At 44.7% G+C, this 17329-nt stretch overlaps 2 protein-coding genes across 2 annotated transcripts; both read right to left on the minus strand.

The window, feature by feature from the left end:
* Nucleotides 1-221: 221 nt before the first annotated feature.
* On the minus strand, nucleotides 222-6049 carry LOC4336712 (cytochrome P450 87A3-like). Its single transcript, XM_015780990.3, has 9 exons — nucleotides 5235-6049; nucleotides 4832-5156; nucleotides 4590-4736; nucleotides 4228-4500; nucleotides 4034-4129; nucleotides 3769-3847; nucleotides 1301-1407; nucleotides 824-954; nucleotides 222-639 (listed from the first exon to the last, which is right to left on the minus strand). The coding sequence occupies exons 1-9, from the start codon at nucleotides 5444-5446 to the stop codon at nucleotides 549-551; spliced, it is 1461 nt and encodes a 486-aa protein (XP_015636476.1). The 5' UTR covers nucleotides 5447-6049; the 3' UTR covers nucleotides 222-548.
* Nucleotides 6050-8657: 2608 nt separating this feature from the next.
* On the minus strand, nucleotides 8658-12212 carry LOC4336714 (probable methyltransferase PMT15). The gene is made up of 6 exons (XM_015780989.2): nucleotides 11394-12212; nucleotides 10429-10639; nucleotides 10041-10344; nucleotides 9554-9946; nucleotides 9345-9422; nucleotides 8658-9135 (listed from the first exon to the last, which is right to left on the minus strand). Exons 1-6 carry the CDS (start codon nucleotides 12123-12125, stop codon nucleotides 8913-8915), a joined length of 1941 nt encoding a protein of 646 aa, XP_015636475.1. The 5' UTR covers nucleotides 12126-12212; the 3' UTR covers nucleotides 8658-8912.
* Between the last annotated feature and the right edge of the window lie 5117 nt (nucleotides 12213-17329).

Genomic DNA, 17329 nt, shown 5'->3' on the forward strand with positions numbered 1-17329 from the left:
CATGTCCAACGTTTAACCGTCCGTTTTATTTGAAAAATTTATAATTTTTTTTAAAAAATAGTCACACATAAAATATTATTCATGTTTTATCATCTAATAACAACAAAAATATTAATCATATTTTTTTAAATAAAATGAATGGTCAAATATTAGACACGAAAAGTCATAATTGAACTTATATTAAAACAGAGAAAGTAGTAGAGAGCCCCGTGTCAAAAATATAAATAAGTAAACAGCCCATGCGTCCAATAATAAATGTACATCTCTCAACATAAAGTCGTTTTGGAATTCTAGACATTGTTTATGTTTTCTTCTATGCCTGTCATTCTCAAAAAACAAGAATGCTATCCCTCTCACAAATAAAATTTGTCGTCTTTTTCAAGATAGTATACATGAAGGGCATGAGAGTTATTTTCTCAAGTCTTGTGCATAAGCCTAAAATTGACTTATATTTGGAACCATTTGAGCATGTTTTCTTTATATTGTTGATACTGGCCATTGTAAATAGCATTTGTAGTATTTTCGGATGCTGATGGAGTTAGGCCTTGTTAATGTCTCTGGATAACTTTGATCCGATAGCCATCAGGAAATTCTAGTCCTGGAGTTCGGACTACCCTGCTTGCTCCCAGCGGTATCCACCTGAAAAAGAAAAGCGCAATTATTTCATCTCCTTCGCTCTCGTTTGCGAGACCAAAAATTTCAGCCATCGCTGTTCCGAAATGTTACTTCAATTGGTTGGCACATCACAGAGATATGGGATGACAAGGATTTGGACTTCCCCAAATATGCCCTCAAGTTGGACTGCGAAAGAGAAAAACACTACCTGTATTTTGTCACAAGGAAATGGAGGAAAATAGCCAATTGTAGCTTGCTGAAGTCTGCTCCAACGCAGAACCGTAGTCCTCCGCCGAATGCCATGAAGTGTTTTGATCCACGGTTTATCTCTGGTTTATCCTGCATGTTACACTCAAGCTGATTAAAATTTTCTTTTAGTGGAAAGCTAACTAAATATACCCGAATGAATAGATATTTTTGTGTCTGTATAGGGGGAGACGGGCTTGGCCGGGGTACGTGTTACTCCATCCGTTTCAAGTTACAAGACTTTCTAACATTATCCATATATATATATATATATATATGTCTAGATTCATTAACATAGATATGAATGTGGGCAATGCTATAAAGTCTTATAATATGAAACGGAGAAAGTAGATCTTTCATGAGTTTATTTTTTGTTTTTTTTAACTTGTGGGAGATATGTTTCATAAAAAAAATGAGTGGAAAATCAGGATTATCAAACCTTAAACCTTGAAGGGATGAAGGTGAGAGGATCCGGATAAATATATGGATTTAAGTGCACTGCTGGTGGACAGACCATCACTCCCCATCCTGCTGGAATTGTGTATCCTGTCACCAATGGATGTCACTTAGGAAAAGAAGAATGGTATTCAGTTATGCTTTTTTTAAAAGTAAATTTCACAAAACTATAGATACTTTGGTCAAATTATCACAATTAAGTAATGTATCACAGAACTACAAATTTAACTATAAATTTATCACAAAACTACAGATTTAAGGCTAAGTATCACAAAACTACATATTGAATAATAAAATTATCACAAAACTACATATTTTAGGGTTTAAATTCTTAGCACTAGTGTTATGTTGGACTTATAATTGTTCAAGTTTTGTGATTAAATTGTCATTAAATATGTAGTTTTGTGATAATTTTGTTACTAAATACGTAGTTTTGTGATATTTCACCATAAATCTATAGTTTTGTGATAAATTTAGTACTAAATCTGTAGTTTTGTGATAAATTTAGTACTAAATCTGTAGTTTTGTGACACGTCATGTTAAATCTGTAGTTTTCTGATAATTTGATCAAAATACTTGTAGTTTTGTGAAATTTACTCTTTTTTAACCGGATGCATGATGTACTGACTCGTTAGCAAGGTTTCAACATGTGACATAGTAATCTGGAGATGGATTCTAATATATCGCTCAATAAACATGCGAGTTCAAAAGTGACTTTTGTAGTTTGTAAAAAAATAACAAAATTAATTGTGAATATAGATATACTATTTAAATTTTGATTTGCTATTTTTATTACAACTTGTAAAAATCAAATTTGAACTTGTATATTTGTAGAGTGCCATATTATACATGAATCTATCTTATCAAAAAATTTGATTTTTTTTTCATAACAATTTAATTAGCATGCAACAAATCGGTGGATATCTAGCTAAGTGATCAAAACTGTTTCAACTGACCACGTTAAAAAAAGCTCAAACTAATTTTTTTAGCAAATTTTGCCTGAATATCACATGTTTTCATCGATAACTAGCATGGTGGCCCCCGCAGATTGCGCGGCTAGCATTATTATATTTTCTCTCATATAATACTACATATATTTTCTCAATTTGTTATTAAAATATATTAGAATGACAACATATTTTAAATTTTATATTAACTTTACCAAACTACTAATTTGTAATATTCATATTTTATTGTATATACATGATAGTTACTAATATCAAATTTTAGTTATTTCTGAATTGTATTTCTATATGGACTCTATACTCGCCTTTCAATATTTCTTTTTTTTAATTCCGAATTTTTGTTATTTGCAAATTGTATTTTTTATATAGACTCTAGGCTATTCTTTTAATATTATTTATCTTTAATTCTGAATTTTCATTATTTCTAATAGTATTTCTATGTGGACTCTAAACTCATCTTTCAATATTCTTTATTTTTTTAATTTCGAATTTCAATTACTTCAAAATTGTATTTCTATATGGACTTTAGGCTCTTCTTCCCATGTGTTTTAAATTTCGAATTTTAGTTATTTGTAAATTATATTGCTATATGGACTCTAAACTCTATTTGTAATTTTATTATTTTTATTCCCAATTTTAGTTAGTTCTAAATTCCTATATGGACTCTATGCTCTTCTACTGTTCCTTATTTTTTAATTCCGAATTTTTATTATTTCTTAATTGTATTTCTATATGGACTATATACTCTTCTTCTAATATTCCTTATATTTAATTCTAAATTTCAGTTATTTCTAAATTGTATTTCTATATGGACTCTATACTCTTCTTTCTGTATTTTTTTTAATTTTGAATTTTAGTTATTTCTAAACTGTATTTCTATATGGACTCTAACCTGATTTTTATTTTTTTTATTTTTTATTTCGAATTACAATTAGTTCTAAATTGTATACTGGCATGAACTCTAATCTACTCTTCCAATATGCGGATTTGCTCATATTGTTTTCTTGCCCAGGCATTGCTGCAGAAGAGTGAAATGAAAAACTTATTCCTTATTTTTTAATTCTGAATTTCAGCTATTTCTAAACTGTATTTTTATATAGACTCTAACCTAATTTTAATTTTCTTTTTTTTAATTCCGAATTTCCATTAGTTCTAAATTGTATACCGGCATGGACTCTAGTCTATTCTTTCAATATTCCTTTTTATTAATTTCGAATTTCAGGTATTTCTAAATTGTATTTCTACGTGGACTCTGTTTTTCTTTTTCTCCGATTAATATGAGAATTTCTATGCCGTGAGAGCGAACGTGGAGGCTCATTTTTCTATTACTTTAAATAAGTTGGAGTAATAGATAGATTGGGTTATTCAATGACTGGTCGCATTTGTAAGCCTTGCTAGCTCATCAATCATACTCCTACCTCATTATTAAATAGCAGCATCAAGATATGATTTTGGACCCATGATCAACAGATTGTGGGGGGCTCACCATTGAACCGTATGTCTTTAAGTGCCTTTCTGAAGATGACAGGAGCGATGTTGGCCAAACGGACCGTCTCGTTTATGACCTACATAATAGGAGCATGTGCGCGTATGATTGGTTTAGCAACGCACGTTTTGATACAAAACATGCATGGGGTGCTATAATTGGATCCAATGCAATCAGTAGCATAAACTGTTGCACAGCAAATTCTGAACCCTATCTGATCGATATTTATCTAGCAGTTTTGTGCGAGCTAGTACTAGTAACTAACCTGAGATGTGAATGCCATGGATTTGTACTCCTTCCATGTGATTCTATCTAGCTCGCTGCCTGCCTCACGGTCCTTCAGAATCGTTTCATGCTCCACCTGCGTACGTACATATCCGTGTATGTCAGTACATAGTCATAAACGTGTATGTCAGTATATCACATCTTGATTTTTGCGTATAGTATAGGAGCACTCACCGTGAGCTCCTCCAGGACGAGAGGGTGGTCGGCGAGCAGCTTGACGGCCAGGGTGAGCGCCAGCGACGTCGTGTGGAAGCTGGCGAAGAGGAGCACGAACATCAGGTCGAGCGCCATCTTCTCTGTCATGACCGGCTTTTCCTTCGTGATCTCCTGGATCACATAATCCAGGAAGTCGCCGTGCTGCTGCGCTTCTCCTCCTCGCTGCAATCCTGTCGATTGCTTCCTCTCCTCCAGAACTTGCTCTAGCACCACCATCGCGCGCCTCCGCCCCTGACAAGAGTCTCAAAACCAAGAGACCATGTCTGAAACTTTGCGAAGAACGACTAATTAGTGCAATATCGTGACGACATAAGTTTTACCTGCATGCATGAGTAGTAAGCTGTCCCTGGCAGATACAGCGGGAAGGAGATGAGCCCTCGAACGAAGTCGAAGAAGCTCTTCCGCAAAATCTTTGACCTCGACGGCTCCAGGCCGAGCAGCTTGCTTGCAGCAAGATCGAACACCATCTGCGCAAGTGCATGCACTCGAACGGAACATACATCACAATGAGACAGTACAAGAAACCAACATTCTAAAATCTGGGTAGAAACCGCGTACGTACAGTGGAGACGGCTTCTTTGAGCTCGACGGCCGGCAAGGTGGACCAGGTGCAGAGGGAGCTGGAGACGGCGCGCTCGACGTCGCGGATGATGCCTTCCTTGAGGCTCTCGGGGCCGAAGTACCTGAGCACCATGTTCTTGAGGTACCTGAACATGGCGCCCTGCTGCTCCCCGACGTTGTCCTTCCCCAGGATCTCCACGAACGAGTCCGGGTACCAGCTCTGGAACAGCTGCCCCTCCTGCTGGAACACCATGTGGTTCAGCTCCTCGTCGGCCGACACCACCACCGGGTGCCCCACCAGGCTGGTCTTGAATATCGGCCCATATCTGAACTTGCAGCCCAAACTAGTAAAAAAACAGCAAAAGAAACCCAGCCCGTTCTCTGGCCCATTAACAAAGGCGTACCTAGCCAGCCTGTGCCGGATGAAGGGAGGGATGTCCAAGGAGGCGTCGGAGGAGAAGAACTGGAACGTCTCGCCAACGAGCGGGAGGCCCATGGAGCCCGGCGGGAGTTGGCCGCCGCAGCGAGGGTTCCTCCACCTGCGCGCCTGGTGCCGCAGCAGCAGCAGCAGCACGAGCGCAGCTGCGCCGCCCACGAGCCCCACGTAGGCGTACATCTGCACGCGTGTAATATGCGCTAGTGGCAGTATCTGCTTCTGTTGATCTACATGTGCCGTCGTCGAAAGCAAAGCACATTTGGCTGTAGGACGATCGGTATGTAAGGAGTAGAGGGGGGGGGGTCACGGCTTTGACCGTGGTTTGGTGAAGCCATCAACGTAAAGGTTGTGAAAAACTAGTGGTTGCTCAGCCTGTCGTTGTTGGTGGATCGAATGTTCGATGGCTGCTGCTACTAGGATGGGCCGGCCTGATCCTTCCCGTTAGATCTTAAGATTCTGGCCCATCTACAGAGATTTCGGCTTCCCAAAATCCGCACAATGCCCATCGTCACACGGCCTACGAAATCCTTTGCTCTCTCCGGGTTTCCGTGGCACAACTGGGAAGGCAAACCCGGCGTCTCTCCGCCCCCCAATCCGCATGGACGAGCTGCTGCTTCGCTCGTCTGCTGATTGCGGAGGCCGGAAGGATCACCCGCGTAGCGTGGTCAGGTACTGTTGGCGAACTCCCGCAGGTGTTCGACGAAATACCGATCAAAACAGAGCGAGCGAGAAGATGATGTTTGTGCTGCGAAAAAACTTGCAGCGTTTTTAGTTGCATTAGGAAACTTTAAATAGCAAATTACATGTCCACAACTCTCTACTGGATCACGTCATCCCACGACCGAAGTTGCCGCCATGCGTTCCTACCCTCCCGCCACTTCGCCATGCCTCCCGAGTAGACCGCGCCATCCCACGATCGGAAACACGCAAAGCGCACGCACTCCCTAAGAAAACGGAAAGGGCTCCCGCATGAACGCAGCATGCGTCGGAGCGATACACACGCCATGATCCCCAGCAAAACCGGAACCACGCGCTTGACTGATAACTTGGAGCAGAAAACGGGAGATGGCGCCATGGATTATCACAACAGGTACTTCCTCCTCAGGTCAAAGCCTCAAGGCCACATTTGGTTTAGGGTTGCAAATTTTGGTACGGGGTAGTCGGTAGGTCCGAGCATTGAACGGCAGTGTTCTGAATGTATATATCGGGTGAAAGTAAATACGGAGAATAGGCCAAGGACTCACCGACGAGCGGGCACCGAAAAAGGGGTTGCTCCTCAATGCTGCGGGTGGCTTTTTCCTTGCTTGTGCTGGGCACCAAGCCACCAACCGAAGCAGAGAGCAGAGGATAATCCCAGCTCTCGTACTGCAAGCACGTGGACTCCGCCGTGGCTCATCCAAATGTCAGGTTTCTCGGAACAGATCAGTGCTCGGATTATCCTGCCTCCAATCATGTGGCTACCCTGCACGCCTTGCGTAGGGTCGTTGGGGATAGCACTGAGCAGCTGGGATGGATGTCCCCAACGCAAAACTATCCGCAGTGGAGTACTGAGGTTGTTGCAAAGCTTTCTTTTCGGTCCGCACTGAGATGAACTTTGTCAAATACCTGAATCCATTTATTACAGTAAAGAAACACTACATGGAAATGAGCTTTCAGCTTTGTCAAAACCAAAACAAGTACTACCTGAATTCATTTCTTCGTCCGTTAACAGTAAAATTGCCTGATAAAGAGCCACGGTTTTCATTCAAAGGTATATATACCCACACACAGGATAATGGAACCCGACGTATTGTCTGACAGAAGATATCAGCAGCGGAAGTACTTGCTGCACCAATCCCCAAAGGTATGGGCTTAATTTTTAGGCAGTTATAAGAGTACAAGCTAATTAATCAGTACCATTACCAGCCATACTTCTTGTTACAGTATATCCTGTTCATACTTCTTGTTGGACATGAAAATTTACTGTATTATTTGCTCTGGCCTATGGCATTACCACAAACTAAATGTCAATTATTTTTTCTCCGTGCATGTCCTTGACAGAAGATTCTTAACCACTACCACTAGCATCCTATATAGACTGATTGCCATTGCTAGCTCAACAGCTAACAAGTAACCACTGTTGCGAGCTAACCAGTAACCAGTAGCCCTCCTATTGTATACAGAGATGCCACTGTTAAGAGCTCTGTTATTGCAGCGTTAGGTGAGATTGACACTTTGGTTAGCTGTAAGGTGGTATGCATCACTGTTCTTCCGGTGGATAATGGGGGATATCTCAGATGAATCCTTGTGACAGGGGGACCTCGTGGTCTGTCAAGTGTCCTCATCATTTCAATACATGCACCGATCGCCCAAAAGTGAATTGTTTCTTCTGCTCCTCCTGTCGGGGACCAGTGCGTTCTGTTGCCGTCGCATTGCATGCATGCCAATGGTGATGAACTCTTTAATTAGCCGTTAGTCCATTACTTGCAAGATCTGAAACTAGACAGCTAACGTTATCTTCTCCATAATACAGGGAGAATTTTGCCCTTAAAAGTAAATCTCAGTATATCTAGCATATAAGTAGTTTGCTACTAGCAAACTACTTATATGCTAGATATACTGAGATTTACTTTTAAGGGCAAAATTCAGAGACATTCACGATGTTTTTTTTAAAAAAAAATGGTACTCGTTATAAGTAATACATGAAAATTATGGCATGACAGTGACAAAATGGTGTCAATAATTATGCAAATATATTCCAGATGCTGATTGAAGTGGTTAGGACTTAAAAGTCTTTAGGCCCTTTTCTCAACTTGGCTGACTCTGTGTCAGATTTTTGGATGTTTTGCGTGGCTTGTCTTCCACTACCACTTCCAATTCCAGCACCGACGCTGACGTCGGCACAAAACAACGAAGGCGTGTAGACGCGGAATATACCAGTACAACCGTTTTGTCTCATTTTAAGGCATTGCAGTCGGTGCTAGCGTGCCTAATGTTCAGCTACACTGTAACTAATTTTGTAATTTTGACATTATTCACCTGGAGTTAGTGTAGACGAATGCATATGGTACGCTCAGTGTGGGCCACCAAATTTTCAGCTGAATCCAGAGTCAAACCTCACAGGCATAGTAGTTGAGTTCAGCACTCCAGTAGCATGTGCGAGCAAACGTAAAGGCAGTTCAGACAATTTGCGTCTAGCCATGTAAACATTCCACGGTAGTTCTACTGTTCTAGGGAGAGTAGGCGTACTATGGTGGTACACTGGTACTCCGTACTAAAATGCCTGATGACAGCGCATGAAGAATGCTACTGACCGTAGAAACCAGACCTACGAGTAATGTAAGAATTATATCAGAATGGTAATCTACTAGTAAAAAGTAATGGCAAACACCGTGCATTGGAACAAAAAGGATTGACACCATAATTGTAGCTTCTATTTACCCACCTGGAATACTTTGGTTGTCCTTTAATGTAAAAAACTTTGCAGGGTTTCCTTCTCAGCACCTCTTTTACACCTAAACATCGAGGGCTGAACTCCATATGTGAACTATTCCACCCAAAGAATGAAATGGAAAAAGAAACTTCAAATCCACAAGGCAAATGGTAAGCCGATTACGATATTTGCCCAATATGTCAATTTTTTCTAACACTTTATTTCACGTTATTGCTATTCCTTTTCTTCCCCGAGTGTCCAGTATGTCTTTACAACAAGGAGGAGCTTCTCCCGGACGAGCGGGCCATCTTCGTGATCAACGATTTGGCTGTTCCATCTCATACCGTCGGTAATGCTCTTTATTTTCACCAACATATCAACATCATCTCTTATAATCACTGTACCCTCAGGCCTCAGTATTCTGTCCATTTCCAGCAGAATGTTGTCCATCTGGCATCTGCAAGAGACGAAAACTGCGTCAGTCCAGTACCAGGGTAAACAGTCTCCAAGAGTGACTGTTAACGATACCTATTAGATTTCTCAAATACAGGCATAAAGAATAATGTGCAGTTACTACTGCATAGGAGTACAGATTTATACTCCACGGACAAGAACAGAAGTCACTGTTGCTGTGATGGACTGAATTTTACTGCAGCTTATGATTACCTGTCCTTGTATAGCGTGAACACTGAATCGGCATGAATGAGGTCGTAGGTCCGAGGGTACGTGGACATGCCCTCACACCTGCAGTAAGCACGGATAGAAGTCACACACCAACAAAAACATGAGCACACACACCAACAAAACATGACCGTCATCATATTCAGTCTCAAAGAGAGGGGCAGTGCTTGCAGAGTTGCGGTACAAGAACTCACCAGTCTTGGTAGCTTCCGATGAGCCCACGCTCGTATATAACCCCAAGAGTTGTTGAATTGCCAACAGTTGGGACCATATTCATGACCCACACAGGGTCATCCACCAATGCCGCAGCGAAGCCGCCAAAGCGCGCATTCATATCAAGCAAGTTGCGGTACCGTCCTTTCTGTCCAAATTGACTTATCACGGACTTGTAGTGCCCGACCCTCTTCTGCCATAGTTTGGTGTCTTCCACGAACATTTCATCAGTGACACCCTCAATGCTACCACTGGCAATTCTGGGTGGCACTGCAGTGAGCCTCTCTGGCCATTTCTTCAACTGGCCACCCGCAATCTCTTTTATGTCACTAACCTCTGGGAGAGGAGTTATGCAAGCCTCCATCTTATCGTACCTATAATCGATCACATGAATATGATTTATCCTGAACTGTGAACGTGAGTTAACTTCAAGATGGACAATAAAGATATAATTAGTGTTGTAATTACCATGCAGCATCTGGATTTTTATTTGAGCAGAAGGGTGGGGACTTGACGACTTTGCGGGAGGCCTTGCAGTGAATGTGGTTAGTAGGTTTCTGCCAGATGGCAATGTCACCAACCTCCTTGAGCGTGATCTTCTTCCAGCAAAGACTCTTGGCCACTGCCTCAATCGCTTGCTGCTCTGCATTCAGGTCCTCCTTGGTTCTCTGCCACCCCTTCCAGTGCTTCTTCCAGTTGATTGGAGGTCCAGACAAAATCCAATACCCTCCTGGCCGCAGAATGCGATCCACCTCAGCCAAGTACAGCCCATCTGCATTTCAAATTGCACCTGAGTTATCAAAGGATTAACAGAGCATTGCCAACACATTTAATTTTGGACAAAATGTTGCCATACCGTAGAGCTGCCAGGGAATGAGGCAGCGGGAGCAATGTGCCATGTCAAAGGCACGAGCTGGATAGGTGAGCCGGTTGGATGAAAGAACACCGATCATCGCCGGCACACCACGTTCCAGTGCAAATTGAACCTGTGCCTCGTGAGAGTCACGTGGCGCGAAGGACATGGCCAGGATGTTGCGTGACAGCAAGTATGCGCCCCAGCTCGCTACCTGCAACAAGCGGCAGAGTGCAACACATTAGGAATCCATAACTCTAGGCGTCTGGTTATAATATACAAAGGGTAACTTGCCCCTCTACACATGAGAAAAACTCAGTTTCCACATATCTAGCAATACAAATAGATCAAAATGACAACTATTGGCACAGCTTGCTGTAGACGTGAAAATTCCATTATGTGTGACATTGTCACTGTGTAAAAAGGCACTACATATCTTCCAAGTTTTCAACGATATTAGTGCACAGTGCACACAACAGAACCTCTCCTATCCGCAGCCGACATGGAGAATTTGATCAAAGAATGCACTATGCGCACGGAATGCTACAAGCAGTCAAGTACTAGTAACTTCAGTTCAGTGCTTCAGTTCAGCCTCTAAACGAAACGGTATGTCGGATTGGTCACGTTACTCTACAGTCTGACCTGCCTAATCACAGAATGAAACGAACAAATGCTCCTCTGATCCGGGTCGGAGCAGAAGCTCGTTTAGGGTCAGACCCGTTTGCCCGGGCAGAAGGGCCCAGAGGAGCAGTGTGGGACTGGAAACTTCCGACACGCGCAAAGCAAAATCCCATTCCGGCGTTGCCGAGATTTCCGCCTCATGTTCTAGTGCATCAACAAACTGGAGTATAACTAAACCCCCAAATTTTGCTACGAATGTACGAAACACTACTTAAAATCGAGCTAATTATGCGCGAATGTCATCTATCTTAAGCAAATAGGGTGTGCTTATGTATGAAGTGGCCTACCCCACAACCGGTGTCGAGGGCGGTGCGGATGGATCCATCGTGGAGGGGGATGATCTTGCCGATGTCGTCGATGTACGCGCCGGCGCCGTGGGGGAACATGGTGCCGCCGCCGGGGAACCGGAACTTTTCGCCTTCGACGCGGATCCAGTTCTGCACCGCCTTCTCGACGGTGAGCTCCTTGTGCGGCACGTTGGCGAACCACGCGACGTCGCGGCTGGTCGGCCACGGGAACGGGTTGCGGTACCCCTGGGGCGCCGGCACGAGGCACCGGAGCCGCTCGCCCTCCGACGGGCAGTGCCGCTCCCGGTACACGAGCCGGTCCCGCGGGAACCGCAGCGAGCGCTCGACGTCCTCGCACGGCGTGTACTCGGAGTACTTGGCCGGGCACGCCTCGTACGTGCGGTGCACCTGGCCCGACGCCACCTCCATCCCCTCCGCGGTATGGTGCGCCGCGAAGTCGAGCGGCGCGGACGACGAGGAGTCGCCGCCGCCGCCGCCGCCGCCAAGGAGCGTCGGGGTGGGGGAGACGCAGGAGACGGAGGCGGTGGTGGCGATGGAGACGGAGGAGGCGACGCCGCCGGCCGGGGAGGCGGAGAAGCCGCCGTGGTGCCAGATGCCGATGAGGTAGGACACCGTGCAGAGCACCGCGACGGCCGCGAGGTGGAACAGGGACGGGCGGCGGCCGCCCGCGGACGGCATGTGCAGCTTCGTGGCGGTCGCGCCCACCGCCATGGCTGGCTGGCGGCTTCTGCTGCTCCCGCTGCGCGCTCTCCTCTCTCCCCTCGCCTCTTGTGGGATTGGGGCGATTCGCCTTTCTGCACCACTGCCCCCCTTGCTGGCTGCTTAAAGCGCTTGCCGCCTAGGAAGGATTAGGGGCGTGGGGATCGATTGATTAGGTGGAGGTGAAGACGGGGGGAGGCCGTGAAAGGGAGCCGCACATGCATCCGGTTTTGGTTTAATCGTGAAGAGAGAGCGTTTATTACTCCGGAGCGGCTGGTTTATTACTCTTGGGAGGATGCAAATGGTTGCGCTTTGGGAACACGACACTACGCCACCCTACGCTGCTATCGCTGGCGGCGCGTGTGCTGCGTGTGCATATCGCGGCGTGGCAGCAGTTTCAGCAAGCATTAACTCGGTGGTGTTACTGTATATTTTCTGTTGATACGATCCTGGTTGGCGCTATTAAAAGTGTAAATGCTGAGTGCACGAGCCCACTCTGTAAGGTTCCCTCTGAATTGTAGAAGTGAAAAAAAAGGGAGGAACAAGAAAAGTACAGGGATTATGATAGAAATTCAACAGCAAGATGTATGAAAAATACATAAATAATCGTTTGATTATTTATAGGAAAAATATAAAAATCGGATGAAAGAGATAGATTCAAAGAAAATTTTCCATGAGGTTGAAGCTATTGCTAAGTTTTCTTCAAAATTTTGATAGGATTGTATATTCTATAGAAATTTCAAAGGATACGATAGGATTCACTCCATTGTTTCAAATGTTTTCATAGAAAATATTTTCTATAGAATTGAAATCCTCTAAAATTTATATATTCTTTCTACAAATCAAATGGCCCCTTATTCGACATTTGCTCGAAAAAAAAGACAAAATATGTTTATGACGATATATTTTCATCCATAAACAACCATCGTAAGTGAAAAGGGAAGAAGTTAACAAAACTATAATCGTACAGTTAATCACTCAACTGTAGGTCCATACATAGTGGTTTAATAGTTTGCTATCATGTTCAAGATTTATGTTATATCTGCGAAAAAACCGTGAAAAACAAACTAATCGATCAAAAATAATCTGTATGTCGGTCTCGTGTGTATGGATCGTTGTTGACATGCAGATTATTGATGCTCTTACCTTGTTTTCCATATCCAAGTTTAAAAATGAAGTTATTTTGAACGGAGATAAGTAGTATAATGACATGGCAGTACTAGAGCAAGAGTTTGAGCACAATTTATTCCTTTTCTTTCTAGAGACACATCCAATTATATACTCCTACTACAAGTAACGCAATGACACTGAATTTCTTCTATAATAATATGTATAAATAATGGTTTAGATATTTATTGTCTACCCCCGTCCTATAATATAGCAACCTAGGACTGGATAGGATATTTTATAGTACAACGAATCTGAACACACTCATGTTCAGGTTGCTGTATTATGGGACGGAGTGAGTATAGAGAATATAGAGTTTTTTTTTTCACATCATGTCTAACAGAATATAGAGAACCCACATTAACCATCCGTTTAGCTGTTTCAAATAGATTTATATAATTACTTTTTATTCTATAAACAACACATACAAATAGTGAAGTAGATGGTTATTTTAACTTGTCTATTAGACTACATGTTAATTAACATACAACAATCTTTTCTGTGTTCTCTCTTTTCTGTACAACATCGCACCATTATTCATGTCGTAAGATTGTTTTCATCAATCAATTAATTTGCCCTTGCTCGTATTATTTTTTAAAAAAAAAAACGAACCGCACAAGACAGTGCGCGTTTCATGTATTGATAAAGCAGGAGAAAAATACAATCTATAGTCCTGGAAGACCACAGACCAGAAAAAAGAAAATACAACCACACCGTGCGTCTACAACAAGACCCACTGCAAGAGCGAAACAGAAGGTCTTCGAGACGACACCTCCAAGAAGGAAACGACACCAAAGGTGCCACTGTCGTCTGTCCCGGGAGGCCAGGACAAGGTTTTCACCTGAAGAAAGTAATTAGGAGAGATAAGAAATACAAAAACACCCCAAGAGGAAAACGGCACCCACAGGCGTTGTTGTTGCCGGCCCGGAGGCAGAGCTTTCGCCCAAAATTTCGTCCCTCCCAAGAACTAAACTCCTGCACGCTCTGTAGCCACCACCAACGAAAACCTTCGACGCACGGCCACCGCACCGGCGCCACGCCGCCAGTCGATCATCATGGGGAAGCTCGAACCTCGACACACACCGGCTCCATCCACGCAGATGGGTTGGATGGGGAGAGGGTGAGAGAGAAGAATGGATGCCCTCTCCCCCCCCACTAGCCCGCTCGACATGGACAACTTTTGTCGACAAAGGCGTCGTCACAAGAGGACATAAGTCTGGAAATGTGCCCGTCGAAGGATCGTGGCTCCTCCCTGACAGAGAAACCGCCAACTCAGCCACGAATCTGTTGCCCATGTCACCTCGGGCCGCCGGACCGTTTCGCCGGCGCCTTGCCACCCTCCACACCGTGCTGATGACCCCCTCCGCCACAGTGCACCCGCCGTCCAATGGCGCGGCACTAGGACGTCCAACGAAGCACGATGCTCACGCCCCAAAACCGGTGGAGGGGACCGGTTCTTGCCGGAGGGAAGCCAGACGCCCAGCACTCGCCAAAGTTGCCAGCATAGGAAGGTTCGCGCCGCACGGAGACCATAAGGTCACCATCGTCGCCACATCTCCACCGTCCACCGTGGCCTGGCAAGCGTGCCGCTCGTCGATGGCTGCCCACCACAGCTTGGGCTCCGCCAACACCACCACTCAGTATTGACTTTAAGGAACCTACAGTAGCTTGTCATGCAATGATTTATAATATTTGTCATCCTATTCTACCACAATTTGGTAGAGTGATTTTTCATAGGTAAAGAATTAAACCAACCCTGTAATTCTTTTGTCGTGGAGGTTTGGATTGCGTGGAACATGGGCTAGAGCCTAAGCCTTTCGATAAAGTATTATCCTCCTACCCAAACCTTGTTTCTTCTAGGTCTAGTAGTAACCTGTAGTACTAACAACGAAGTATTATTTTAGAAGGACATTCATCCCAAACACGTTTAGAGGTGCAGTAATTTCGAGCAGGCGGAATGTTGGTCTCTCAGTCAATTAGGGAAAATGCGCAGAATCATAATCCACTGCTCTGTGAGCACTCTACTCTTCCTCACAAGAACAAACAAGATCACAAGTTTCATCGATGGATCAACAAGATCGCATCGCCTCCGCCGCCTTAACCGCTGATATATTGATCTTTCTCAGATGAGTTTCATCATACAGAGGAGTTTGTTTATATATCTCTCTCTCTCGTTCGGCAACAACGCCAGCTCACAACTGCCAGCTATGCATTAGCTATTACATGGCCCAATCCGGCCCAACGAATCTAGTATTTGGGATACGGAGTCTTGCAGCCCGTTTGCGCGGCCCACCATCTTGCGGTTGCTGTTGCTCGTCCGAAACGTCAGTAGCTGGGCTGCTGACAAGCCCCTCCCCTTGGAAACTGACTTGACCCCAAGTCAGGGCAGCTGGGAACCTTTGCCTGAGATTAGCTTCATCTTCCCAGGTCGCTTCATCTGCAGCAGAATCAGACCAACGAACCAGCAACTGAGGAATAATACGGTTACCTTTCTTATGGAGCCTAGTATCCAGAACTTGGACTGGAAACTGAATACTGGAAGTTGGACCAGGTAGCTGACTCTGAACAGGATGCTTGAACCCACAAGAGCCTTTCAATTGAGAGACATGAAAGACAGGATGAACAGCACAGTCCAATGGCAACTGTAACTTGTATGCCACTTGACCAACCTTGGCAATGATTTGGTATGGCCCATAATACTTAAAAGATAGTTTGTGATTAGCTCTCTTGGCAACTGAAGATTGCACATAAGGCTGCAACTTAAGGAAAACCCAATCACCTACCTAAAACTCCTGAAAACTCCTTTTTTTATCAGCTTGATATTTCATAACCTGTCGGGCTCTATTCAGATGTTGCTTAAGCAGTTGAGCCATCAACTTCCTTTCAGATAACCATTGAGCTAAATCAGGTATACTGCAAGCATCTTCTCTGATGCCGAAATGAGTAGGAGGATAGCCATACAAAACCTCAAAAAGGTGACTTATACAGTGAAGAATGATAAGAGCAGTTATACCAAAACTCAGCAAGATGTAGCCATTCAGACCATTTAGAGGGAGTAGCATGGACAAAACAGCGAAGGAAGATTTCCAGACACTAGTTAACCCTCTCGGTCTGTCCATCTGTTTGAGGATGGTAGGCTGAACTGAGATGTAACTTAGTGCATGTCGGAGAATGAACTCCTCCACAAGGGAACCGTGAGGCCCCCCTTTGTGAGTTCGGCCGGGGGCAGCGGATGAGATTCGAGGGCTTGGTGAGCGGAGCTGTGTGATCTTGAGGGGGTTAGCCCCCCCCCCCAAGACGATGAGACAAAAGAGATTTATACAGGTTCGGGCCGCTAAGAAGCGTAATACCCTACTCCTGTGCATGATTGATTGAATGTAGAACACAAGTGCTTGGGGTTGCGAGACCCAAGCGCCAGTTCGCCCCCCTCCCTCCCCCCCTCCCCCCTCCACCACTAGGCCTGGACCTCCTTTTATACCTCAAGTGGTTACCACATGGACCCAACAACCTAACCTAGCTCCGGTGGAGAAGTATTATAATCTTTGCATTAAATGCATGTCTTGTCTCTGTGGTTGGGAAGCCAAGCACACGTCGTCTTGATGATGGGGCCTATCAAATCTTGCCGCCTGACACGAGGGGTACCCCTGTCAGTCACCATTTAATGGGTGAAGACTTCTGGGCTCCTATTACACCGGGAAACAGGAGCCTTGCTTTGACCAGAGCGGGAGGACCGACTTCGGCTTGGATAAGAGGATAAGAACCTCTCACCATCACTATTTGATGGGACATGTCAGGCTGCACGCCGCCTGACACACGAGCAGCGCACAGGCGCACTAGCCAGTCTCATCGGTCATTCGACCGGTCACAGACCGGTTGAGTGCACTGCACGCCGCATTAAATGCGGCATGGCGCGACCGCTCGGGACGCCATAAATGCGGGTAGGTGGGCACCTGGAGGCGGACACCTAACCCACCGTACGTGGTGACCTAGAGAGGGGGTCGGGGGAGCCCGACCCCTAGTCACGGGAGGGGGCGGCCGCCGCCCAACCT

This window comes from Oryza sativa, chromosome 4 (genome assembly GCF_034140825.1).
Source record: "Oryza sativa Japonica Group chromosome 4, ASM3414082v1".
Classification (NCBI taxonomy): domain Eukaryota; kingdom Viridiplantae; phylum Streptophyta; class Magnoliopsida; order Poales; family Poaceae; genus Oryza; species Oryza sativa.

Coding starts and splice junctions, on each gene's coding strand:
- LOC4336714 (XM_015780989.2), bottom strand. CDS start 12,125: ATGGCGGTGGGCGCGACCGCCACGAAGCTGCACATGCCGTCCGCGGGC. Junction 10,640..11,393: donor CCCTCGACACCGGTTGTGGG/GTAGGCCACTTC, acceptor CGCTTGTTGCAG/GTAGCGAGCTGGGGCGCATA. Junction 10,345..10,428: donor CATTCCCTGGCAGCTCTACG/GTATGGCAACAT, acceptor TTTGAAATGCAG/ATGGGCTGTACTTGGCTGAG.
- LOC4336712 (XM_015780990.3), bottom strand. CDS start 5,446: ATGTACGCCTACGTGGGGCTCGTGGGCGGCGCAGCTGCGCTCGTGCTG. Junction 3,848..4,033: donor CCATGGCATTCACATCTCAG/GTTAGTTACTAG, acceptor CCTATTATGTAG/GTCATAAACGAGACGGTCCG. Junction 955..1,300: donor TCATCCCTTCAAGGTTTAAG/GTTTGATAATCC, acceptor TGTAACATGCAG/GATAAACCAGAGATAAACCG.